Below are 26,996 nucleotides of genomic sequence, written 5' to 3'. Positions count from 1 at the left end.
TCACGAGCTGCACGAGACGGGGTGGGGGGCATCGCTCCAGATGCGACCAGTCTAACGAGCCGCTGCCCGCTTGTCGCAACAGCTTCCCGGAACGGCCCGCGGGCCGCGCCAGGGGATACCCGGCTCAAGCTGGCTCCACCTCACGCCGGCCTGAGATCCCGCGGGAACAGAGCTCTCGGGCCAAGGCCGCCTGCACGCGACCCGCGCATCCCGGGATTTGGGGCGGGCGCTCGAACGCAGATCCTAACGGCATCCGTCAGCGGTTTGACCTTGAAGGCCTGGCACCACGCCCCATCCACCCCAGAGGGTACCGCCTGGAGCTCCACAGGCGCCAGTCTGGGGCCCAAATCCGGCCTCTCTCGCCCCTGGGCTCTTCGCTCTCTTCCGGTAGCCAATCGGATCCCGACGTGATGAGGGCCAATGGCCGCGGTCAAAGTATCAAGAGTGGTTGAGCCTATCAAAGTTCAGCCTTAAGTTTCTCCCGCCCTCCAGAAAAGTCGGAGGGCGGGTTGATCTTACATGTTGGCCAATCAATAGCCAATAAACAAGAAGCTTCCAAGATCAAAGGGGAAGGGGTGGAACCTAAGCGGTAGCAACGCCACGGGGTGGAGGAATGACAGGCCACTTCTCTAATACCACACACATTTTTTTCCTACGAAAGCAAAGGGGCGGGGATAACTTGGCAGCTGCACCAATGGCTGGCTGAAGGGCGTGTCCGCGGGCCAAGCGGGAGCCGGAGGCCCCGGGCTCTCTGGGCCGCGCCTGAGGCGGACGCGACGGGGCCGGGGGGCGGTGGCGGCAGTGGCGGCAGCGGCGGCGAGGGTGGGCGCCGCAGCTGGCCCGGGTGGATGGAGTTGGAGGGGCGGGGTGCTGGCGGTGTGGCGGGGAGGTCGGCGGCTGGGCCGGGGCGGAGCCCCGGGGAGTCGGCGCTGCTGGACGGGTGGCTGCAGCGGGGCGTGGGCCGGGGGGCCGGCGGCGGGGAGGCCGGGGCCTGCAGGCCCCCGGTACGGCAGGATCCGGACTCCGGCCCGGACTACGAGGCGCTGCCGGCTGGAGCCACTGTCACCACGCACATGGTGGCGGGCGCCGTGGCAGGGATCCTGGAGCACTGCGTGATGTATCCCATCGACTGCGTCAAGGTGAGACCTGGACCGGCTCTGAATCCGACCTGGGGCTGACCCGACCCCTGGGTCCTGTCCCGAGCCAGGATCCTGGCCGAGAGCCGGAGCCGACATGGGTTTCTTCCTGGCTCCTGCCACCACCACACGATTCGACCGATACGCCATGCAAGCAAGGTCCCGACTGGGAATTGAACCCAGTCAGGAACCAGGACCCATTTCTAACCGTCAGTGAGATCTGAATCGGGACTGTGGAAAGAAAATCTGTCAGCCAAAGTCTGGATCCTAGACGGGACTAAACAGGAATAGGGTGGGATGGGATGGAACAGGTAAGTGCTACTAATTTGATTACGGTGAAGACAACTGGGGTGAATCAGACTCCGAATAGGATCTTAATGCCTTGAAGATGCTCTCTGGGCGAGTGCTTTTACAAGAAACTTGCTGTGTCTTCCCTTAACAGTGTTGGGGCAAGAACGGAAATCTGAAATGTCTTGGCTAGATAAATGATTTACTTAATAACTCTTAAGCCATGAATGATTGGAAATCATTGTGCAGTCAGAATTCATAGCTCCAGACTGGAAATGATTTGGGAAAACCCATGTTCAGGAAAAGGTTTCGGTTTCTCTGTGCAGCAAGCATGACACCCCACCTATTTCCTGAACATGAAAACCAAACTGGGATTAGGATTTTGTATGGGGGCACATAGGCCCCCAAACGAGAGATGAACCTGACAGTGTGTTTCTTTAGCCACCTGAATTTGACAAAAAGGGGAAAGTTGCCTAGAAGGGAAGCATGATTTTGAAAAGCAGATGTAAGTGTGAAGAAAATGAAATAGGATTAACATGAAGGCATGATTCCTGTGAAAGTAAAAACTAATGGCAACCACAACCAAGCAGACTGATTAGTGGGTACAGATGTCGGGTGCTTCTGAAGAAAGCTAGGTGAAGAGGGAACAGATTGTTCTTTACAGTTAATCTTGTGCATTAGGAAAGGTACCAACCTCTAAAAGTGAGGACTAAATTGAATGAGAAGTAAATTCAAGGGGGCTGTTGAAATAAACGTATTGAGAAAGGGAGTGGTACCTCCTTTACATATCAGGAGTAATAGTCCAAACAGTATTCTCACAGCTCTTTGACGTGTGTTTTCTCCTCAAATTAGACAAATGTTACATATTCAAAAGGAGAGAGTACTGAGTTGGGAAATACAAAGTCTATCTCTTCTGCTTCTTCCTGATTCTGGTACTATCAAATGTTTTCATAAGTAGTGTGGATGAGGAAATGGGGAAAGTACTCATTAAGCTTTGTGAATGACATTGAGTTGATAGGAGTTTTCTAGTGCACTGCAAAGCAGCTCCTACCAGTGGCCATCCCTATTGAAACTGGTAAATGAACTTGGTTAAAATGGATATTCGAACTTTAAATACCCTTGTCAATTGGGAGGAATAGAAATAAAAAGTAAAATCTTTGCAAGAGAAGTAAAAGGATGGTTAATGCTCTAACAGTATTAAAATGTAAAATGGGCAAGTACAAATAAAAAAGATTCAGACATTTATGTAATAAAGTCTAGGTTGAATGTGAGTTGTTAATGCTATATATCCAAAAGTTAATGTGATCTAACTGCAAAGTAAAGTAAACTCCCTATACTAAGAATGTGAGCAGAGAGCAGGAGCTAGCAGGGTCTAGGGTGCTATGTTTCAGGATGGGTATCAAATGAAAACTAGATCAAGGAAAGCAATGAAAATTACTTAATGACTTGAAAAATACAATGTAATAATGTGATTGACTTAGGAATATTAATATAACTTGTCAACTGAAGTGTTGTCCTATTACCTTGGTAGGCTATCTCCTTACTCCATGTATTTACATAATGCTATTGTTGCTGTAAACATTTTATAAATTTCTTTGTTAGAAATCCCTCTAGAATATTTGGGTGTATATCCTTAAAGAGGGCAGACCTTTGTCCTGTCACAAGATGTGGTCGATTTTTTAGTAACAGACCATTCAGAATCAAAAATGGTAGATAAGGTGGGAGATCAAAATGGGTAATACTGATTGGAGTCAGGGAGAAGGTAGGAGCAGAAAGCAAGGAGCCTGATTTATTCTTGAGGCTGACAAACCCATTGAGGAAACACTTCTGAAAGAGGAGTTCCAGAAATATTTTGCATAATCACAGCACTGGTGGAATAAGTTACTTCTAGCCTTCCAAGCTGTTTTGAAGAACAGTTCTTACTCATTTACATAAGCTTTGAAATTTGTGTTTTAAAAAAGTCCTATAACATTATAGTTATGCCTTAAAGCCCTATATTAAAAAATTAATTATTTGACCTGGAGGAAAAAAATGCTCAAGAGTCTTCAAAAATACAAAAGCTTATTTTAGAAGAACCATTTTCATTTGTCATTAAATGCTGGGATTTAAATGACTAGAGGGAACAACTAGGTGAGACCAGTAGGATTTAGTGTCGCTAGGATGTTAAACATTGTTGTACAGATATGAAAGTAAAATTCAAATCTCTTCCTTCAGAAAGGCCTTCCCAGTTCACTTGTCCCAGGGTTTCCCAGTTCCTCTTTTACCATAAATGGTGGTGGAGAAGAAGAGCAGCCCAACCATCCCTAAGACTAGAAGCAGGTATCTGTGTTGGAGCCAAAACAGCAACCACAGTGTTTGCAAATGAAAGTTGACATTGCCTCTTGGCATGCAAGCCTGTGCTACCCAGCCACTTCTCAGGGTCAAGTTGATTTAAAATATCCTTGGGAGGAACCTAGCATAACCTTGCCAGGCCATAGTTATTCAGCCAACTATTTACATGGTCATAATAGGGAGGTTTGGGAGCCCAAACATATCCCAGTTTTCCATTTCTGGACCTCAGAGGCAAACATCAGACTTTATCTATAGGGATAGGCTCTGCAACCAAAGCAGTCAGAACTCTTCTCAAAATCATCAAAGTACCCTCTTGTCACCAACGTGCTGCTATTTGGCTCTGTAATCGTGACAAAGGGAAACAAATCTTTGCCAAACTCCAGATGTAAATGGTTATCTATACACATTCACCAATGAAAGGTTAGGAAATGGAAACATTGGCTTATTTGACTTTCTTGTATCTAATAATAATTATTCAGTAAATGTCAACTCTTCTTGTTTGCCAAACACTAACTGATGTGCCTTACATACATTTATCCGTTTAATCCGTGAAGCATTTTCATGAAGTACACACCATTTTCATTATTTTACACAACAAGAAAAGGAAGCAAGTTAGGTGGCACAGTCATGATTTGACCCCAGTCAGGCTCTCAGGCCTTCCATAGTAGATTTCCAGAGCCAAGCAAGGCACAGAGTTTCCCAATAGTGCTCAGTCCTAAATGTGAACTTCAGATTGATAGCCGGACATAAAAAATCATTATAGCCAAAGAGAAACTTGAAAGTGAAATAGGAGCACCTGGGTGGCTCAGTTGGTTAAGCATCCGACCCTTGATTTCGGCTCAGGTCATAGTCTTACAGTTCGTGAGTTCGAGCCCCACATTGGGCTGTGCACTGACAGTGTGGAGCTCCCTGGGGATTCTCTGTCTCCCTCTCTCTCTCTGCCCCTCCCCACTCACTCTGTCTCTCAAAAATAAACATTAAAAACAATAAAGTGAAAACAAGAAATACAAAAATGAAACCTGATTTATTAGTGACTAAGGACCAGTTAGTTGCCCATGCATATTTGTGAAATGACATACACAAGAGACAACACTCCCATGATCTATACATTCTAAGATATAAACACATATTTCCTAGAATCATGTTTGAAGACAATAAAAAGCCTTATATTTGTAGTACTTCATAAATTACCAATGGCTTTTACATGCCCTGACTCTTCAAATCCCCATAATAGCTCCATTAGCCATTCTTAGTCTCATGTTGTAGATGACAACACTGAAGCTCAGGTTAAGTGACATATCCAAGGCCACACATCTAGCAAAGCTGGGGCTCAAACTCAGGCTTTCTGACTGAAATGTGGCTTGTTTTTTGCCAAACCACTTAGCTATTAGTTTATTTGGCTTTTCTTCAAAGCTAGTGGTTTTTATATTAAAGGCTATTCATAAATTCTTAGAGATTTGATCTTTCTCCAAAAGAAAGATTTATTGGCCCACAAATTTGGGGAGCTGTATTCATTTCTGTATTTGGCATAGCTTATGCTTGGTTTCTCTCCATAAGGGTGTAAGTAGAATCGTGAATTAGAGTTAGGGGTATGTATGATATGTTCAAAGTAACTTACAGTCCAGGTTTCTCTTGGGGGTGAAACGTTCCACATCTCTGAGGCCAGACCTTTCAAGGCTGGTTGTCCAGATAATGCCAGTGACTTCAGCAGAGCAGTACAGCTTCTGAACATTCTCCCTATGCAAGAACAGTTTCGAACAAACCAATGGAAACACATAATTGTTAAGCCACCAGGATCAGTTTATCTTTATCAGCAGCCACAGCCAGCAAAGACCTGTAGTCGCTGAATAACTCCTCTGATGGATTTTATACCCCATGAGTGATGGGAAAGATCTGTAAACACATGCTTTATTGGAACTATATGGGTTTCTTTTTTTTGAGAAGTAGAATGAATGTGTCAAGTTGTAATAAGTGGTAACTGTATTTCTGATTGCATTTACAGTAATTAACCTTTTAACTTTCCAGTTCTTTGTTGGTAGCAGACAAGAGAAAATAACTAGAGGAATGTGGATTGCTTACAGCTAACTAGGACCTGTTGATCTGGTTAGTTTTTTTTTCCCTCATGCTTTTGACAAGAGACAATACTCTTGGATTGCAGTTGGCCAAAAGGAAGGTTCAAGCTTTTAAATCCAGATTGAACCAGTAATTGGAATGAAGTAGGAATTTAAACTATACTTGGGCATAAATTGCCCTTCTGGCTCACTAATAGTCTGCTTCTTACTTTGTGAATTGGTGCAGACACAGCTAAGATTCATTCATTTGTTCATTCATTCATTCAACAAACAAATCTTGAGTGCTTACTTTGTTCCAGGCACTGGACATTGATTTTATATTGTTAGTCTCCATGCCATCTTAATCTTGAAATGGATCAATAGACAAGAGTTTTTCATTGGGAGACAAACCTCCCTCTGAGGGTCTGTGATTTGGTGAATGTTTCGAAAAGATTCATTTCCCAAATCCCAACCAGACTTTGTCCAGGAACATTATACAAAGTACTTTTGTCCCAATCATTGAATCCTCTGGAAATTCCATGGATTCTGTTTCACAGAGACTGATTTAATTTGATGCCAGTTTGGGGATTCATTCAGTTTTGATTAGAAATCTGGGAGCCCCTTCAGTTTTAGAGACAAAGTTAGTTTCCACCTTTCATAGTCTCAAGGCAAATGCTCTTTCCCAGAAATAGAGCAGCATTGATTACAAATGTTACTTCTGCCAAGAGTTTAACATACAGGCTCAGCTGCCAATGCCAAATAATCCATGAAAGTCAGATAATCATCAAAGATGTAATAAAGGATGAGCCATTGTCTCATTAGTCAGTATAGTGTGTGGTTAGGAAGCAGGCCCAGGATCAACCTTCAGAAATAAGGCATAATGTTGTAGACAGTAAATAGTTGACTTTAGAATCCATTTGTAACGAACTCTTGGCCTGGGTTTATTAAGGCACAAAAGCAACATCTCCTGAAACGGCTTGATATTTGTTGCTGGGGCTATGAATCATTTCAGAGTTCAAGCATACTTCCTAAGCAGTTATATTCTTGAGAAAAGAATGGTGTTCCCTTCATAGATGACTAGCAAAAGGTCCAAGCCTTGGAAAGGTCAGACATAGATTTGGGAGTAAAACTAGGTGCCAGGTAGTACTCCCGCACATTGGCATGATTCCACAGAGGAGTGTCCCAAGCCTGAGTGCTGAAGTTACAACGTTGAATGAGAAGTTGGCATCACTGACATTGCACTTCTTTCTGTAATTTCAGACCCGGATGCAGAGCCTACAGCCTGACCCAGCCGCCCGCTATCGAAATGTGTTGGAGGCACTCTGGAGGATTATAAGAACAGAGGGGCTGTGGAGACCCATGCGGGGGCTAAACGTCACAGCAACAGGCGCAGGGCCTGCCCATGCCCTCTATTTTGCCTGCTACGAAAAGTTAAAAAAGACATTGAGTGATGTAATCCACCCTGGGGGCAATAGCCATATTGCCAATGGTATTAAGCCTTCCTGTGCTGGTTCCCCCACTTTCTCAACTCTTTGGGCTTTGCTGCTGTCAATGCTTTCCAGTCTCAGCATGGTTTGGAGCTGAAGCTTTGGGCTGGGGTAGGCCAGAGTATAGGGGAGGGACTTCCAAACCTGACGTTCTCAGACAATGGGCTGCTTCAACCCCACCCCTCTTTTGGGGCACCTCAACAAAGTGTTACGGTATCTTCCCTTACCTACCAGCTTGACTTCTTTCATCTCCCTGCATCAACTTCTAATGCCCTGGTAATGTGGAGACACACTGAAATACTCCCACTGTATATATCTTGATAATCGGGTGGTATCCTGCTCCTTGGGGCAGGATCTGAGGTGACCCAGCTGCCCAAGGAAGACATTAATGGAGCCCCAGCTCTTTGCATCACCTTTTCAGGATCCTAACTGACCAGAGGCAGTTTGTGTTGTTGAGGACACGACAAGGCCTCAAGTGAATTGGGGTTGAGCCAAGAGACTTCTGCACAGAAAAACCAGAGGGTTGAAGGTTCTGTGAAAGTAAGGGAAGGGACAGCAGCCTGATGCTTGAGGATTGAAAACCAAACTGAGAGGAAAGTTGAGGGATACGGTGGTTAAGGACCTCAAGGAAAGGTCTAAATGGATAGATGTTAGAGTTTGGAGTTGGAATGGGCAGCACAGGGGCAGCAGGATGACAGGTGAGATGGTGTGGGGCAGATCTGACCACCGCCCCTCATGTTCTCCCTCCACTGGAGGCAGTTGGTGCTGGCATTCCGTGGCTGCAGTGTACCTGCTTCCTGTCCGGGGCATAAAGTGCATTCATTCTCAGAAACGTCTTTATAAAATCTGGGTTGTTTTCTTTGACTCTTCTGGCCTTCCTATTATACATATGGAATGTAGACTGGTAACCTTACAAGGTTGGTGGGAACAAATATCTTCATTTTTCAGAACAGGGGCTCGAGAGCAGTGGGTTCCCTCTCCCTGCTGTTGTTTAGCCTAACCACTCCCTTCACTCTGGTGCCTCAATCAGTTGCCCTTTCTGGCCTCATGTATGGCGATTGTTTTCTCCTTTGCAGGTGCGGCCGGTTGTGTAGCAACATTACTGCATGATGCAGCCATGAATCCAGCAGAAGGTAATGATTCCTCCACCTTTCCCCCTGTGGGCCACTGCACCTGCATCTCTAGGCTTCTCCTTTATTTCTGGTTTGCGGAGGAAAGACAGGGAGCACCCCAGCCATTTTGGTGGGGAAATCCTTTTGTGTTACCGTTTCTTACCAGTAGAGGGCGCCCCCCCCATATTGTCAGTGGGTAGGAGGAGCCCCTTAGGAAGCAAATTCATTGAGCTTTAATTCATCTTTGGGGCTTCCCTGAAAAAAGATATGGCTCTACTTGGCCTATTCCTGGCCTCTCAGAAGTCTTCTTTGTAGTGGATTTGATCTCATCTGAAAATTTAACAGAGTATTTCACTTTTCTTCAAAGAGGTAAAGATGGATTTTGACATTTAAAAATCCTGCCATTCTTATTAGAATGAAGACAGTCGAAATAGGAATGAAAGGGTAAATTGTAGAGCTCAGTTCCTGCCCGGCTGCTTGGATCTTGGGTTCTGAGTTGGAGAATGAGGTACTCAAACAAACGTGAAGGGATAGCACAGTTGCCATGCTCTTTAAGCTCCAGCTCTTTACCAGTCTGGGCAAGGCCATGGTGTGGAAAGGGCCAAAGCTAAGCTGAAGATCCAGGGCTCATACCATGTTATCTACTCGAGAGAGTAGATGTTTGGAAACTAAAGCCACAGTCTTCTTGGTTAAGAACTGTGTTTTCTTTCTGGTAGCCCTTCTCCTGAGGAGGATAACCATCCTCATGTCATAAGAGTTGGGTGCTCTGCATACCTGAGGATTGGGATTGTTAGGGCTATCTGTTCATTATCATGTTCACTGCCACTGAGTCATTTCTTCCCTGGGGTTTTATGAAAGGGTAAGATCATAATAGGTTGGTAATTTTTTCAAGAAAATCTACTGGAGTTTCTAAACCATAGATGTATGTGTGTGTTCACTGGTTGGTTTTAAAGAAATCCTACTATAAGTCAGTCTTATTTTTTGGCCCTTTATCAACCTTCTTCTATTCCCTTCTCTCAAAAAAGGGAAACTTTAATTTATTAGACTGATAGCTCACTCATACTTTTTTTTTCCCCCTCTCCATTCCAATGGCTGACCCGCTGACTCGGGACTCTGAATCTGGACACTCTTGCTCACCGGTTGATTGCTGGCATCATTTCCTTCCTTCTTCTTGTTGATGACACTACCAGTGGTCAAGCAGAGGATGCAGATGTACAACTCCCCATACCACCGGGTGACAGACTGTGTACGGGCAGTGTGGCAAAATGAAGGGGCCGGCGCCTTTTATCGTAGCTACACCACCCAGCTAACCATGAATGTTCCCTTCCAAGCCATTCACTTCATGACCTATGAATTCCTGCAGGAGCACTTTAACCCCCAGAGACGGTACAACCCCAGCTCCCACGTTCTCTCTGGAGCCTGTGCAGGAGCCGTAGCTGCCGCTGCCACAACCCCACTGGACGTTTGCAAAACACTGCTCAACACCCAGGAATCCTTGGCTTTGAACTCAAACATCACAGGACATATCACAGGCATGGCTAGTGCCTTCAGGACGGTGTATCAAGTAGGTGGTGTGACCGCCTACTTCCGAGGGGTACAGGCCAGAGTAATTTACCAGATCCCCTCCACAGCCATCGCATGGTCTGTGTATGAGTTCTTCAAATACCTAATCACCAAACGGCAAGAAGAGTGGAGGGCAGGCAAGTGAAGTGAAGTAGCACATGATACAGCCAGGGGTCCAGCACTGCTGCGTCCTGCCTGCTCCAGCCACGTTCTCGGTCTCCTGGCATGCTCCATCTGGCCTTGAGTGGAGGTGGAAGGAAGGTAGAGGGTTCTCCCCAGGCTATTGGTGTTTTGGCTAACACCAGTTCCTGCCAGCCTCCGTTGCCGCCACCTTTCCTTCCAGGCCCTAAGCAAGTGCAGCAAAGCACACCACAGTACCTTTGCTAATAACCTTTCTCCATCCTGGGCCTGATGACCTACTCTAGACTGTTACAGAGGGACAAGCAGCTCATTCCCCTGGTTCCTAATAAAAAGCCTTTAAATTAAATGGTTTCATTGGATTTGTTATGCCAAAGGGGAAGTGAAATGCTTTTAAGTGTTCTGACTTGAAGCATCAGTCAAGGGGTCGAAGAGGAAGGTGTGTTGTATATGTCTGCAGTCTGGGTTCTTGCTGGTTTTTATAGTGACTCAAGGCTTTGGAGCCCTACTCCCCCTCGTTTTAGTATTAAGCTCCAAGGAATCTCCCTGATGGCAGGAACAATGGCCTTTGACAGATCCTAGCTAAACAGGTGTTCTTGATCCCCACTCTTGCCTTTTCCAGGGGACAATGGCACAGCACAGAAGAGGCAGACCTCTCTGCTCTCTCAGCTCGGCCTGCCAGAGTAAAACTTGGCACACGGCACTTTGTTTTCTAATGTAGTTGCAGAACAAGAGTTATTTAGTGAAGCTGCAAGACCTAAGGATTATGTGGTAAATAATCGGACCTTTCATTGGGCCTTAAGGCTTTTGCAAAGTACTTTATTTAACGTGTGTGACTATGCTTTGCTCTCACAAGGTCTGTGAAGTAGGCAGTGCAAGCATCACCTCTATTTCACAGGTAAAGACAGCTCAGAGAGGCTGCCTCTTGCCCCAGTTCTCACAGTAAATGCAGAGCTGATACCCCAACCCAGAGCTTTGGCTCTCAGAAGTGGATCTAATTGGGTCTTCTGGCAGGTGGGAAATGAGTGGAGCGCACATACCCCAACCTGCCATCCCCTGAAGAAGCTCCCTCCCGAGGACCACGTAGGCTGTGTCTGCAGACTTGCAGGGATAGGACTTTAACTGCTTTGTGGGTTGGTCTGTTCCCTTTTTTGGATATTACCAGCTATTAGCAAGTTCTTCAGTGCACAGAGTGGAAATCTACCTCCAAAAAGGTCCATCTGTCATCCTTGTTATGTCATCTGTCATTCATTCATTCACTCATTCATTCATTCAATAACTTGAGTGTCTGTCAGACACTGGTGCTGGGGTTATGGTGATAAATAAAACCATCCCAGCCCTCAAGGAGCTTACTGTTTGGAGAGGAAGACAGATGTAAACAGGTACCTGTAAGATAAAATGGCAAGAAACATGCATAAGAATACCCAGCCTGGTCTTGGGTGACTGGGGGTAGCTTCTGGAGGAAGTGACATCTGAGGTGACGCCTGGAAGGCAAATAAACTAAAAGGTGAAGAGAGGAGGGGAAATGTTCTAGAGAAAGACCTGGAGGTAAGGGAGAATAAGAAGTGTCCAGGGTCAGCACACAAGGGATTTGGTAGGACTGGCAGTCTGGGCAAGGCATGCAACTGGAGAGCTAAGCAGGAGCTGAGTCTTAAAAGCAATGCTAAGGAGTTTAGAGTTTATCCTGAAGGCAGCACAGAGGCATTACAGATTTTAAGCAGAGGTGTGGTGTGATCAGATTCACAATTTAAACAGATCACTTAGGCTCTCTGGGAAAGGATTAGAGGAGCAAGACCGGACGGGCAGGTAGACCTGATGGGAGGCTGTCACAGTCATGCAGGCATGGCTGCACGGTGGTCTTGACCAGGACTGTGGCAAGGGAGACAGAGAAAGTGCCAGACCAGAGCAGTGTTAGGGCTGTAGAAGCAATAGAAATCCATTACAGAATAAATCTTGTCCTTCCTTCCACCTGACAGCCCTTCAGGTCTCTATGGAGAATCACATCTGAATGCACTTGGAAAAAAAAAAAAAAAACATCAAGAAAACAGCAGGGTCTTCTGTTCTAAGCCTTATTTAAGGAAGCCATGCTGCCCCTTTGGTTTAGTGATGGAAAAGAGAGATGTTAACAGTCCTAAATTGTGGTCACTGGAGTTTGAATTGCCTATGGAGTAAAAAGAGCATGCTGAAATCATTGCAAAGGTCATTTGAGAGGGTCTGCTAGTAAAAATGTAAGAGAGCAGCTGCCTCCCAGCACAGATGAGGCACGAGAACAAAGGGATGCCTCTCCAGACCTGTCCCTGCAGTCGGCTTTACAAAGCTCCTGTTCTGGCAGGGTATCCAGAGCACAGTGGGCACTGTGGCAATAAGGCCATTTCTCAAGAACAGGATACAGGTAATCTAAAAGAATGATAGTCACTAAAGATTCTCTCAGCTCTAATGTTGTTCACAAGCAACGAGAAAAGAATGCAAAAGTCACCTTCCAATCTCCACTTGTGCCCTAGCTGCTGGAGAACAGCTGGGTTAGAATTTGGACAGCCCCTCAGGTTCTTCAGGTCTCTCGATCCAATCACCGGAGGAGACAGAGGCGGAATAGTGTGATAGGGCTGAACATTCTTGGTTCCTGAATCCCTGGGTCAGGAACCAATCCCCATGAGAGCTATGGGCGTTGGGAGCATTCCCAAGTCTAGGTCCTCTCTGGAAAGCCAGGTAAGTCATGTGGTACCTTAAGGATCAAGGACCAAACCAGTTTAGCCAGAGAAAACTTAACTGTAGAGACAAAACTAACATGAATGAAACAATCTTAGAATAACACAAAACAGATTACAACCATGTACCGGATTATACAAAACCAACAAGATATAGGGGCACCTGAGTGGCTCAATCGGTTAAAGCATCTGACTTCAGCTCAGGTCATGATCTCATGGTCTGTGAGTTCGAGCCCCATGTCAGGCTCTGTGCTGACAGCTCAGAACATGGAGCCTGCTTCAGATTCTGTCTCCCACTCCCTCTGCTCCTCCCCCACTCACACTCTGTGCGTCTCTCTCTCTCTCTCTCTCTCTCTCTCTCTCTCTCTCTCTCTCAAAAATAAACATTAAAAAAAAACCCAACAAGATTTAGAGTCAGAAAAGGTAAGTGTAGGTCAGAGTTACAGGGAAAGAGGTGGCTTTGATAAAAGGTAGAATTAAAAAATACTTTCATGGGGCTCCTGGGTGGCTCAGTCGGTTGAGCGTCCGACTTCAGCTCAGGTCATGATCTCACAGTTCGTGAGTTCGAGCCCCACGTCGGGCTCTGGGCTGATGGCTCAGAGCCTGGAGCCTGCTTCCGATTCTGTCTCCCTCTCTCTCTGCCCCTCCCCCATTCATGCTCTGTCTCTCTCTGTCTCAAAAATAAACATTAAAAAAAATTCAAAAAAATACTTTCATAAAAGCCAGTACCAGTCAAATCACGCTAATTTTGTAAAATTTAGAAAAATAGCTCTAATCCCATTACCCAGAGAATATGACATTTTGATGTATACATCATCCAGTATTTTCTCTATGCATTTTTGGTTAATATTTAAAATTCAAGTCACACTGTAACCAGCTTCTTTCCCATAATATTATATGGTGCCCATCTTTCCACGCTAAATCTTGCATCACCTGAATGGAAATAGCTACACAACATTCCATTACATGAATGTACAAGAGCTTATTCTGTCAGTCGCTTGTTGCACATTTGTAATAATTTATTATCAAGAGCATTGCTGTGGGTATGAAGAATCCGAAGGACAAAAAGCAGAGCAGGGTAGGTGTGCCGAGAAGGTTCTGAGCGGGGAGACGGTTTGGCACCACCTCTCTGCAGACACTGCAGAGATCCAGGCTAGAGATGTGAGGCTGGGGCAGGGGAGGCTGGCCTGGGGAGAACGTCAGAAGTTGGATTCTTAGAAGTCGTCTTGCTCAGCATACCTCCTCGAGTCCAACTTCACTCTGCAGCATCCCTGACAGGGGGCTCCCCATCCCTACTCCTGTGTCTGGGAGCTCATCTCTGCTGGAGGCCATTTGTGACATTGCTGCCAAGTTCATTGCTGTTCGAAAGTTCATTCTTCATGGTCTCCTGCTTCCATTCTAGGATCATGTCACTGCCCTGCTTCAGTTGCCAAATTCCTCACCATGGCCGACAGGGCTTTACAGAATTTGGCTCCCACCTCTCTCTTTAACACAAACATTCCACACAAACATGAGGCATTCAAAACAAATACGTATTTTCCTGAGAATCTAAAATATTCCTCCTGTTGTCTCCATTCATTGATTTAGGAGGCTTGGTAAACAATAGTCTGTTGAAACTATCAGAAATTTCACACGATTGATGTTGGGACTGGATGTGCACTATTTTGTGACTTCCTGCCACCTGTGACCGGTACGTAGAGAACAAGTACTGTGGGTGCTGCACACAATAATATTCCCTACGTCGTCAGACGTCCAGAAACACAACCTTTACCCCACCACCCCCGCAACCCACATTCACACACTAAAAACAGAGGAGAAGAATTCTTTGTATTGAGGCACCAAGGTTTCCCTGTAGTTTCCACCTATGATCTCCGTCTGCCTGCTGGAGCAGCAAAGAATCAGACTAATCCTTCTTCTCTCTGACAGCCCTTCACCAATATGAAAACAGCTGTCGTGTCACTCAGGGAGGGTCAGATTATGGGGAGCCTGAAAGCCAGGCAGAGGTGTCTAGACTTGACTTGGCTAATGAGGAGCTCTTGTGGTTCATAAGCAGGGAGGGAGATGACTAAAGTCATGTCTGAGGACAACTCCACCAACAGCCCAGACATAGGACAACCTGGAGGGGGAGCAAGCTAGACAAAGGCACTCCAGCCAAGGGGCTGTCACAGCTAGAAAAGAGGAACCAGAGAAAGGTAGTTACAAGAAGATGAAAGGGACTTGGTGGTTTAGACATTCGAGTGGGAATGCACCTGTAAGTTGTCTTGCACTCATCTGGCTGTGTTTCGTCTCCCTACACTAGGGGGTCTATAGAGCTGTGCCTTTTTGGTATCATTTCCTGCACTGTGCTTGATAACCACCTGCTGACAGTAGAATGGTTGTGATCAGACACTGAGGTTTGCCTGGGAAAATGGTGCTGGGGTTAGGAATGAGCCATTTCACTGCACAAACATGTACTGAGCAGGTAGGGGCCCTGGGGTAGATGCTGGGATTATGGGATGGTCAGGTTTTTTGTGACAATGTGGCAAGGTTATAGTCTCCAGCTTTTCAGTCAAATACTAATCTAGACATTGCTGTGTAGGTATTTTGTGGATATGATTAAAGTCTATCATCAGTTTATCTTAAGTAAGGAAGATTATCCAAAATAGTCTGGGTGGGCCTCACTCAATTAGTTAAAAGGCCTTAGGAAAAGAACTGAAGTTTTCCTGAAGAAGAAATTCCAGCTGTGACCTGGAGCTTCAGCCTGTTCCCAAGAGTGTACGTGTATGAATATGTACGCACATATGTATATAGATGTGTATATGTGTGTATGTAACATGGATTCAAAATTATTATCTGATTCACAGTTCATATGCAAATTTCGCCAACTGTTCCAATAATGTCCTATTTCATAGCTATCCTCCCTGATCCAGTGTCCAACCCAAGATCACACGTTGCACTTACTGTTTATTCACATCTCTTTAGTCTTCTTTAATCTAGATCAGGTCCTCAGCCTTCTAGGAATCTCATGAACTAGATTTTTTTTTCTTTAGATTACAAGTCAGTCATTCTGTAGAATGGGCTTCAATTTGATTTGTGTGATGGTTCCCCACAATTAGATGCAGGCTCTGCATTTTTGGAAGATGCACCACCAAAATGATACTGAGTCCTTCTCAGGACACCACATCAGGGAGCACATGAGGTCAGTTTGTCTCCTTATTGGTATGGTTGTGTTCACCAGGTGAACCCATTGTAAAATTACTAATTTCACTTTGTAACTGATAAGTAATTTGGAGAAAGGTGCTTTCCATTTATGTAAATATCCTGTTCTTCATCAAACTTCCAAGTTTTAGCATCCACTGATGAGTCTTGTCTCTGTCAATTATTACTATAATGGTTGTATAATGATTATATTCTAACTTCATCATTCTTCCTACATTTATCAGTTGATATTCTTCTATAAGGGAGAGTTCTCCCTTCTTATTTATTTATTTACATTAGTATGAGCTCATAGATTTTTTAAAGTTTTTTTTTAATTCCAGTATATTAACATACAGTGTTATATCAGTTTCAAGAGTACAAAATAGTGATTCGCCAATTCTGTACATTACTCAGTGCTCATCATGGTAAGTGTACTCTTAATCCCCTTTACCTATTTCACCCATCACCCCACCATCTCCCCTCTGGTAACCATCAGTTTTTACTCTCTAGTTTAGAGTCTGTTTTTTGGTTTCTCTATCTCTCTCTCTGTCTCTCTCTCTCTCACTTTTCCTTTGTTCATTTGTTTTGTTTCTTAAATTTGACATATGAGTGAAATCATATGGTATTTGTCTTTCTCTGACTGATTGGTTTTGCTTAGCATTATACTGTCTAGCTCCATCCACGTTGTTGCAAATGGCAAGATTTCATTCTTTTCATGGCTGAATAACATTCCATTGTATATATACGCTACATCTTCTTTATCCATTCATCTATCAATGGATACTTGGGCTGCTTCCATAATTTGGCCATTGTAAATAATGCTGCCATAAACATATGGGTGCATGTATCCCCCTGAATTAGTGTTTTTACATTTTTTGGGTAAATACCTGGATTTGGGTAAATTACTGGATTATAGAGTAGTTCTAGCTTTAACTTTCTGAAGAACCTCCATACTGTTTTCCAGAACGGCTGCACCAGTTTGCATTCCCACCAACAGCGCACAAGGTTTCCTTTTTCTTCAAATCCTCACCAACACGTGTTATTTCTTGTGTTTTCTATTTTAGCCATTCTGACAGGTGTGAGGTGATATTTCATTGTGGTTTTGATTTGCATTTCCCTGATGATGAATGACATTGGGTGTCTTTTCATGTGTCTGTTGGCCTATGGGTCTTCTTTGGAGAATGTCTGTTCATATATTCTGCCCATTTTAAAAATTAGATTGTGTTTTGGGTGTTGAGTTGTATAAGTTCTTTATATATTCTGGACACTATAAGTTCATAGGTTCTTATTTTATTCTATGAAAATTCTGTGGTAATATTACCATTGTTATTTATTTTAATGTTCAGATTGCCCCAGATTTGACCAGTGAAGCCCCTTCTGATTCCTCTGTCCTTTTGACATATTGCCACTATCTTTTTAGCACTCCCTTGATTTCTGGAACAACATGATATTCTAAGTTCATCTTGTACTTTGCCTCTCTGAGTCCTGAAACCAGCCATTTCTCCAAGGAGCCCTGTTTCCTTTTAGTGCATAATGGTATTTAGAAAGCAAGATCTGGATGCCAGGTGTGCTCAGTGCTACTGGGTGTCCACGTCTAAGCCTTTTAGCAGATGGAACTAAGAAATATAAATCAATATTTATATCTTAATTTATTTCTATATCTGTACACACACACGCAACCATAAATTAATACAGATACCTCCAGTTCTAATTCAACACCACAAGATTCATTTTAGTCTTCCTTCTCTTTACATCTGTAACTCTCTTCTCTAACAGCAAGAACTGGCTCCCATTACCCACAGTATATTTATTCATTTGCTCAATTCTCCAGCACACAAAAAGCATTTTAGGTTTGCTAACCCATGCTACCATAGGAAAAACTCCTTCAACTAGAATTTAATTAGTTTTTGTTTGTTTATTCTCCCTGCAGTGTGGTAATGTTATTTATTTGAAATAGAATTAGGTTCATTAGTTTCCATTTGTATTCTATTTTTAGGTTGTTTTGAGGGTTTTTTTTTCCCCTTTCCTCATCTTTGTTAATTTTTTTTAAGAGGAAAAGTATTCTTTACCTAGGGCCTGTGGGTTTGTGGATGGGCTTCATGGGGTCTGTACACCCTCTGGGTTTTATGCAAACTATTGGATATGCGTGCACCTTTCTGGAGACAGAATCCATACTTTTGAAATATTCTCAAAGTGGTCTTTAACCCAAAAAGTTTAGGGAAGTGAGAAAGGAGACCAGAAATCCAGAGGCCCTCTTTAGAAGCCTGTCACCCCTGGGGAGGGGGGTGGGGGAAGTTCCACCAGATTGTAAGACTCTCCAGAGAAGACAAGTTCCTATTTATCTTATATCAGTGCCAAGTGCCAAGCATACACACAAACGCCAAGTGAACAGAAACCAAAGGAGAGAAGAGAAACTTGGGAGCTAATCTGCACATGGAGCTCAGGAGTGCTCTTTCCCGGGTAAGCCTAGAACCAAACCAGAGTAGGAGGAGGTGGGTGGGAGAGGGGGAGACACAGCCTGGGCATCTGTCTATAGGTATGCACAGAAAAATAAACTAGGAGGAAAATGTAAGCCTGCTGAAGAGACACTGACCCAGGGCTCTGACATACTCCTTGCATGGCTTTCTTTTGGCTTCAAGGTCCCTGCCAAATTAGAAAATAAAAGCAATTATACCTGAGTAAGACAGCTGTGAGTCATGCAGGGTTTACCCCTTGCAGGCATCAGGTGAAAGCTTTCCCTGGGTGTGGTGGGAGGTATGGACTCACCTCGACATCAGACCTAAGATGTTTCATGGAAGGGTGGTGTCACTCCTCAAGGAATTGCTGCTGCTAAAAAGGGGCCTAGAATGTAGATGATGAATTGAAAGCCTCATGGTCAAGGACAGCCTCCTCGGATGTGTACAGCACATCCCACTAAGTGCCAGCCAGGAATCCAAAAGAAACCAAAGACCTAGTCCCTGCCATGTGGCTCAAAGAACGTTTAGAAAGCTATGGGCAGGAAAAAGCAAAATTGGAGAATGAAAACTGAGCCCATATAAACTGAGTGGTCTGTGGGTTGGGTGAACCACAGGAAGCTTCCCAAAGGAAGGAGCTGATGTGGACTGTGAAGGGTTGAGACTGAGGAAAGGTGAGAGGAAATAAAAGGGTATTCTACACAGTGGTGAGAGCTCAAGGGATACGCAGAGGTATGGGGGAGAGATGGCTGATCCTGACAGCAGAAAAGGGGGGTTGCTTCAAAGACCAATATGGAGGATGCTGAGGTCATATGCCCATAAAGGACACTGTTTTTCAAGAGAAACAATGAGACGATTATGATGTTTGAGGAAGAGACTGGAGCTGAATTGGGGAGTGGCCAGATATAAGGAGGATGGCAAGGGGATTACTAAAGTCACCTGGAGGGGAGTTATCTGCCTGGGCTGGAACAGATGGCATGTCACCAGGATAATAAAAATGAAAATAAGGTGGGGGGGGGGCGCCTGGGTGGCTCAGTCAGTTAAGCGTCCGACTTTGGCTCAGGTCATGATCTTGCAGTTCATGGGTTCGAGCCCTGCATCGCACTCTGTGCTGACAGCTCAGAGCCTGGAGCCTGTTTCAGATTCTGTGTCTCCCTCTCTCTCTGACCCTTCCCTGTTCATGTGCTTTCTCTCTCTCTCTCTCAAAACTAAATAAATGTTTAAAAAAAAATGAAAATAAGGGGCACCTGGATGGCTAGGTCAGTTGAGCATCCAACTCTTGATTTCAGCTCAAGTCATGATCTCATGATTTGTGAGATCAAACCCCTTGTCAGGCTCTGACTGACAGCACGGCACCTACTTGGGATTCTCTCTCTCCCTCTCTCTGCCCTTCCCTGGCGTGTGCTCTTTCTCTCTCTAAATAAATAAATAAACATTTTTTAAAAATGAAAATAAAAAATCACATTTTATATGGCTCTGTGGCGTAGGATTTGCACATACAGAATCCTTATGAGCAACAATGAGAATTATTTATGATGCTTCACTGAACATCTATTATGTGCTAGTCATTGAGTTAACTGCGTGGGGGAGTCTCACAACCGCTGTGTGAGGGAAGCCATGTATTTCCTACCACTTGATACCATGTGTTGTAAATTTGCTTAAATGTGAATCTCATAAGTACCCCGTGTGTCGGGTGTGGCAGGAATAATCCCCATTTTATAGAAGAAAAAACAAATGCTAAAAAAGGTTAAGGCCCTTGCTTACGGCCACATAGCCAAGGGATGTCAGCCAGTTCTTTGGACTCTTATTTTGGGGATCCTTATACCTTATTTTCTCCCTGGTTTCACATACGCATTTTTTTTTGTTTGTTTTATTTATTTTTTGAGACAGAGAGAGACAGAGCATGAGCAGGGGAGGGGCAGAGAGAGAGGGAGACACAGAATCTGAAACAGGCTCCAGGCTCTGAGCTGTCCGCACAGAGCCGGACGCAGGGCTCGAACTCACGGACCGTGAGATCATGACCTGAGCCGAAGTCGGACGCTCAACCGACTGAGCCACCCTGGCGCCCCTCACATACCCGTTGTTAACAGAATCCTCCAGCGTAAAACACCACTTTGGCCGTGATCTGCAGCCCACTTCATTTAAACACACCAAATTCCTAGCATTGATATGCCAAAGGTCAGTAATGAAGCTCATTCAAGGGTCACTCAGCTGAGTCCAGCCTGCCTGGACAAAGAACCCAAGGAACAGAAGTAGAGGTAAGGGCAAGAGGCCCAGGCCTCCGGGTCACCTCCCCATCTTTCAGAAGACATAAACACTCTCCAGTTCCCCTACCCCTGACTCAGAGAAGTGGGGGGAGACACATTCAATCTGCATTACATCAGGTTGCACAGGACAGAGTGAGGGCAAGTTCTCAAGGTCGCCATTATTTTTTCATGCTAGGGCTGGGTCTTAGGAAAGCAAACAAAATGCTGCCGGTTGCTTGGAATTAGAACAAGCAAGGTGGAAGTACCTGGGGAGACACTTTCCTAGGCTTGTACTGCACGTGCCCCTGCCAGCCACTCAGAACCTACTGCCACTCCCCAGTTGCTTCCTGCCATCATCCAATTATGGCCATGCAAGCACCGAGTTCTTCCACTTGAAGCATTCTCCCCTTTTCCCTTCAAGTCCCCTTTTCCAGCTACTTGTTTCAATGTTTCTAATCCACACAAATACATGGGCAATTATGAACCGAGATGGTTTTTGCCAGGCTCACCTTTGGAACATGTGAACTTAAGGTATATTTTACATCTGGCTAAATCCTGAGATTTCTGCTTTATCTTCTGTCTGTCTCTCCTGACTCTAAGGCTGCGTTGCACAAGTCACAGAGATGGTCACAACACAACACTGAGGGTGGGGGTGGGATGAGTCCAAGGCCCACATGAGGCTCCAGGGAGGGCTGAGGGGAGACGCCACGTGCAGAAGCCGGAAGACAGCCAGTGCCTAGGTGGGAAGCAAGTAGGCTGTTTTTTAGCTCCAGGTGAATATCAGGCACTGTATCTGTTCTTATCAAGTTAATGGTTTGACATGTTTTCCATCTGATCACAAGACAGTAAAACAGGCCCCAGAGCAAGGGATTAGACTCGAGGGTTAATTCTGCTTGCCTGTCTCACAGGTGTTCCAAGATGATGGCTGTGTCCCTCCTGGGGACACTGCATATCCCATGGGTAATAGCAGCAGCTCTAAATACGAAATCCTTCATGCAGCATTTTCTTTGCTAAAGCTTTCATTCCACAAAATTTATTGAGCACTTCCATGGGGCGCCTGGGTGGCGCAGTCGGTTAAGCGTCCGACTTCAGCCAGGTCACGATCTCGCGGTCCGTGAGTTCGAGCCCCGCGTCGGGCTCTGGGCTGATGGCTCAGAGCCTAGAGCCTGTTTCCGATTCTGTGTCTCCCTCTCTCTCTGCCCCTCCCCCGTTCATGCTCTGTCTCTCTCTGTCCCAAAAATAAATAAACGTTGAAAAAAAAAATTAAAAAAAAAAAAAAACGTTGAAAAAAAATTAAAAAAAAAAATTTATTGAGCACTTCCTATATGCCAGGCATCTGGAATGTGGGCATTGTCAATGAACAACTTATAATTTTGTACTAATACATGCTAGGCCCTGTTCATTCTCACAGCACTCCTGTGAGTTGGCTATAAAAATGCCCCCACTTCACAGATAAGAAACCAAGGCTCAGGAAAGATAAGGAACATACCTGAACTCACACAGCAAGTATGTGACAGAACCAGCATTGCAACCCAGGATTCCAAAGGCTGTGTAGCTCACGCCTAACCACCCCCACCCCCTGCCCACCACGGGACTCCTGACAGGTGAGAGGCAGTCCTGCCTCCAGAAACCACGTCCCAGCGGGGAGACTGAAATGTAGACAAATCATGAAATTTAAGGTGCTCCTGGCTCTGGCATGAAGAAAGTGTTTTCTTTTTCTTTCTGCCTATTCCTGAGGTGGTGCTCATGGGTAGGACCCCAGGGACCATTAGAAATGTCAAGTTTAATTCTTGTCTTTCTGTGCTCACTTCTTTGTTACTCACGGGGTCAAGAGATCAGTGAGGAGGGTCCTTTTGTTCCCATTTGATAGGTTAGGACTGTTACATCCACTGCCATGCTTACACCCACGCTGTTGCACTTGGCCATTCCCTCTGCATTGAATGTGCTTCCCAGATGCCACCCGGCTCACACTCTCCCTTCTTCCTGGCCTCTTTTCCAGGGTCACCTCCCTGGAGAGGTCTTCCTCTAACTCCTTATCTAAAATAGCTTCCTGGGGACACCTGGCTGGCTCAGAGCATGTGATTCTCGATCTTGGGGTTGTGAGATTGAGTCCCACGTTGGGGGCAGTGATTACAATAAACAAACAAACAAATAAAATAGCCTCCTCTACCCCTTTATGCCTTTTACTCAGCTGTATTTCTCTTATTGAACTCATCAGTCTGAAGTGTTATTATACACTTACCTGCTTATTGTCTGTCTCCCCACATGAAGGCTGGACTTATTTCTGTTTTGGTCACTGCTCTACCCCCAGCACCTAGAACAGGATCTGGAACACAATAGATAATAAATAATTTGTTGAGCAAGTGAATCAACTTAAACCTTACACAATCCTGCAAGAAAAGCATTGGCAACGTCACGGACCTCATCACCATTTTAACAATAAGGGAACAGGAGTATAAGTTACACGGCAGGTCAGGTCACACAGGACATGCCTGTGAGTCTGGATGTATGCCCAGGCCCCACTCATACCCACACCACCCTCCTGGCCCAACATTGGCTCTCTTCTCCTCCCTTGACTCAGTCCATTGTTCTGTGGTCCAGGGACTGTTACCTGATCACAGAAGGAAAGAAACCCAACACCACCCAGGAGAGCCATTTACAATCCCTGGGCAGGGAGAGTGGCAACCTCTGAGAAGCACAGCACAGCCTCACTGTCACCACGTCCCTTCTCTCTGCCACCTAGTGTCCATCCAGGGCAGTGTGGTGACTCACGCTCGGGTCGGCCTCCAGACAGCAAGTGGCTCAACCTCCCTTATGCTGCAAGGGACACTCTCTCCCTCTTGGCCTTTCCCTGGGAGGCCTGCAGGAGGGCACCCACACTCCTGTCTCCACACGCCCCACATTGAGTGAAAGAATCCATCTCACTGATGTGTGGACATGCACTCCTATCGTGGGCAGCAGGCTGCTCCCAGGACTGCAAAGGTGGAGACACAGGGAAAGACCCACCTTTGGGTTCCTTGTATTAAGGCAGAGGCCACCCGAGGGAGGGGAAGTGAGGGCAGGACCACAGGTTTGTGTGTGAGGCAGGGGTGCTGCTCCAGAACTTAAACAAACAAACAAACAAACAAACAAACACAAGGTCTCAGAGAAGGAAGAAATGTAAAAAGCAGCTGGGAGGTCTGGGTTTGTGTCATCTCTCATAAGCTATGTGATGTGACATTAGGGAAGTTACTTCCTTTTTCTAATGGGGATAATAAAAGAATACCAGCTCAGAGTACTTTTACAGAGTAAGAATAAATCCACTAATAAGTGAATGCATCTTAGAAACTCTAAAGTATCTATAAACCCAGAGATGTGTTACATGTATATTTTCTTATTAAAAAGGGAAAATGACTCATTATAAAAAACTATAACCGGGGCGCCTGGGTGGCGCAGTCGGTTAAGCGTCCGACTTCAGCCAGGTCACGATCTCGCGGTCCGTGAGTTCGAGCCCCGCGTCAGGCTCTGGGCTGATGGCTCAGAGCCTGCAGCCTGCTTCCAATTCTGTGTCTCCCTCTCTCTCTGCCCCTCCCCCGTTCATGCTCTGTCTCTCTCTGTCCCAACGTTGATAAAAAAAAAATTAAAAAAATAAAATAAAATTCAAAAAAAAAAAAACTATAACCAATACAATCAATATATAAAAAGTATCAAGAAGAAAATAAAATCATCTATAATTTCACTACTCATAATTGCTGTTAAAATTTCATATATCCTTTTCAATCTCTTATCCAAAGCCCATGTATGCAGATATACATTATACATGCCCATGCCCCCTCACCACAAGATAACACTGCACAGACTACACCCCAGGGCTTCTTAGAATTTTCATCATTAATTTCATTAGAGTAGTAACCTCAGTCTACACTGGAACTTTATCATTGTTCCAGCTAGGTAAGAAGTTTTAGAAACTTATTGTTAGTAATTCCTCAGTCCTTTAGTTTAATAAACACACAGTTCTCTGCAACATGGTACACTGGGAAGACCATTACACCCGGAATCAGGAGATCTGAACTCTTGCCTGGGTGTGCCAGTAAAGAACAGTGTCTACTCTGACAAGAAGCCTCTGTGTCTCAGTTTTCCCATCAGCGAAATGAAGGTGAAAATCTATGTCCTAAAGATCAGATGAGATCACAGAGGGGAAAGTGCTTAGAAAATGCATGAAGCACCCCCATATGGGAGGTCCTGTTTATATCCATTTCCACACATGGAAGTACAGCCAGTATTCCTGCATTAATCCCAATCCCCTTTGACAAGTCCTGACAGCCAAGGGCAAAGGCAACCTTGAGAGAGTCTGCTAGTCTCTAAGATGCTAATGTACCATTCCCTTGGCCTCCAGCACCTATCAACAAGCCATTCCCATCTAGATCAGAGCTATGTGCCCCAAAGTGGTTGGCTGTTACCCCAAGAGGTGAGGAACACTGGTGTGCTTCCCAGTCCCAGAGTCTCATCCTTCAGGAGCCAGAGCATCCTATCTGAAGTCTTAGGGACTGGGCTCAGGAACCTGCATCGTTAACAGTGCCCCTGCCCACCAAAGACTTGGACACCCCCACCACCGCGATTCATATGCAATCATAAAGTCAGAACTGACTGCTCAACCTCGCAGTTGGGAAGACTGAGGATCAAGGTTACAAAGCCATGAGTTGCCAAGTTGGGGCCACAGGACCAGAACTCAAATTTCTTTCTCAATCTTTCTCTACTTCTTTCTCCTTCTTTCTGTCTTCCCTCCCTCCTTCCCATCCCCCTTTCTTCTTTTCTCTTTTTATTTTGAGAAAATAGACTTTTCTCACCACATACAGTTTGGCACTGGGGTTCTCATTCACTGGGCAGTTCTGTTCCATATGGTTATAGAATTCAGATTTTTTGTTTACAAATAACGTTCTAGTTTTTTTTTTTTCTTTTAAAGTCATAACTCTTTTAAAAATCAGTAACAAGGAGGGGCACCTGGGTGGCTCAGTTGGCTGGGCGTCCAACTCTTGATTTCGGTTCAGATCATGATCCCAGGGTCATGAGATTGAGCCCCACACTGGGCTCTATGCTGAGTGTGGAGCTTAATATTCTCTCTCTTGCTCTCTCTCCTTCTCTGCCCCTCCCTCACTTGAGCATGCTCTCTCTCTAAAAAATATATATATTTATTTTATTCAAAAACTTTTTTAACATTTATTTATTTTTGATAGAGAGAGACAAAGAGTGTGAGCGGGGGAGGGCAGAAAGAGAGGGGGACACAGACTCTGAAGCAGGCTCCAGGCTCTGAGCTGTCAGCACAGAGCCCGATGCGGGGCTCAAACCCATAAACCATGAGATCATGACCTGAATCAAAGTCGGACACTCAACTGAGATGTCCCAAAAAATATATATTTAAAAATCAATAACAAGGAAAGATGGTTTGACACATAGCAATGAATGACCATACTTTTCATCTGCCAGTGGGAGCTAAGATATGGGAAGAGGAAAGCAGTGATGTGGGAATGAATAGAAAGAGTCATTCATTTATTCATGCATGCATGCATTCATTTATTCATCAACATCACTAAACGTCTAGTAGGTAACTGGTGCTGAGAATTCAACAGCTTTCATTCCAAGTCAGCTCACGTCACAGCACCACCGTCTAAAAAATGAAACAGAGGACTCAGTGAGTAAGCCCTGGGGCAAAAGGGGCCAAAGCAGCTTCGAGGGAAAGAGAACACGTCCTAAGCCCAGCTTTGTTCTCTAATGTGACCACCCCTCTTGGCTTCTGTCTTCTTGGAGGAGCAGAATCTATGGTGCAAGAGTCACATACGGTGTTTTTATTCCCAGACGGGTCACATCCTTGGCTCAAGAACAGAATTCAGGGTGGGGAAGGAAGGGGACTTCCTCTCTCCCAGAGCATCAGTGCCTGGTATGCTGGGAATGCCAGGGAGTCGATACGTGGCATCCCCTGGACAGATCAGCAGGCTTAGCAGACCATGCAGAGCCAATAAACACCATCTCCCTGGATTTTAATAAGGTTTTGAATGGGTTCACACACTTAAGTAGTCCTTGAGAAACTTAGAAAAGACGACTGAGTCTAAAAGTTTTATTAAGCAGGATGTTGGGCAAACTAGGGGTTTAGTACCCCCCAAAATCATTTTTGCCATTAATTTGCTGTGCCCCACGTGGTCTCCTGGTCACTGTTGTCTTCTTCCTCCTCCGTCTCTCTCCTGATCTTAGTGACCCTTTAAAATCGTATGACGTCTTTCAAGAGGCATATGCAGCTTTGAGCAGGGCTTTGAACTGGGACTCACATAAAGCTGG

General features: G+C 45.1%; 1 protein-coding gene and 1 long non-coding RNA gene across 4 annotated transcripts; one reads left to right on the top strand and one right to left on the bottom strand.

Moving 5' to 3' along the window:
* The first annotated feature begins 833 nt into the window (after nt 1-833).
* On the top strand, nt 834-10,455 carry SLC25A28 (solute carrier family 25 member 28). Of its 3 annotated transcripts, XM_040486126.1 has the most exons (5): nt 1,034-1,139; nt 5,781-5,858; nt 7,067-7,295; nt 8,370-8,426; nt 9,596-10,455. In XM_040486126.1, the coding sequence occupies exons 3-5, from the start codon at nt 7,073-7,075 to the stop codon at nt 10,111-10,113; spliced, it is 798 nt and encodes a 265-aa protein (XP_040342060.1). In that variant the 5' UTR covers nt 1,034-1,139; nt 5,781-5,858; nt 7,067-7,072; the 3' UTR covers nt 10,114-10,455. The 3 variants fall into 3 exon arrangements, with proteins under 3 accessions (XP_040342058.1, XP_040342060.1, XP_040342059.1); XM_040486124.1 differs by lacking the exon at nt 5,781-5,858 and having other exon boundaries at nt 834-1,139; XM_040486125.1 differs by lacking the exons at nt 1,034-1,139; nt 5,781-5,858 and adding an exon at nt 1,146-1,447.
* Nucleotides 10,456-13,808: 3,353 nt separating this feature from the next.
* On the bottom strand, nt 13,809-23,017 carry LOC121037540 (uncharacterized). Its single transcript, XR_005793814.1, has 2 exons — nt 22,930-23,017; nt 13,809-14,492 (listed from the first exon to the last, which is right to left on the bottom strand). It is a non-coding gene; the product is annotated as an uncharacterized LOC121037540 (long non-coding RNA).
* Between the last annotated feature and the right edge of the window lie 3,979 nt (nt 23,018-26,996).

This window comes from Herpailurus yagouaroundi, unplaced genomic scaffold (assembly GCF_014898765.1).
Source record: "Herpailurus yagouaroundi ecotype Mexico unplaced genomic scaffold, PumYag 163, whole genome shotgun sequence".
NCBI lineage: Eukaryota > Metazoa > Chordata > Mammalia > Carnivora > Felidae > Herpailurus > Herpailurus yagouaroundi.
This window is presented reverse-complemented; position numbering and strand designations above follow the sequence as displayed.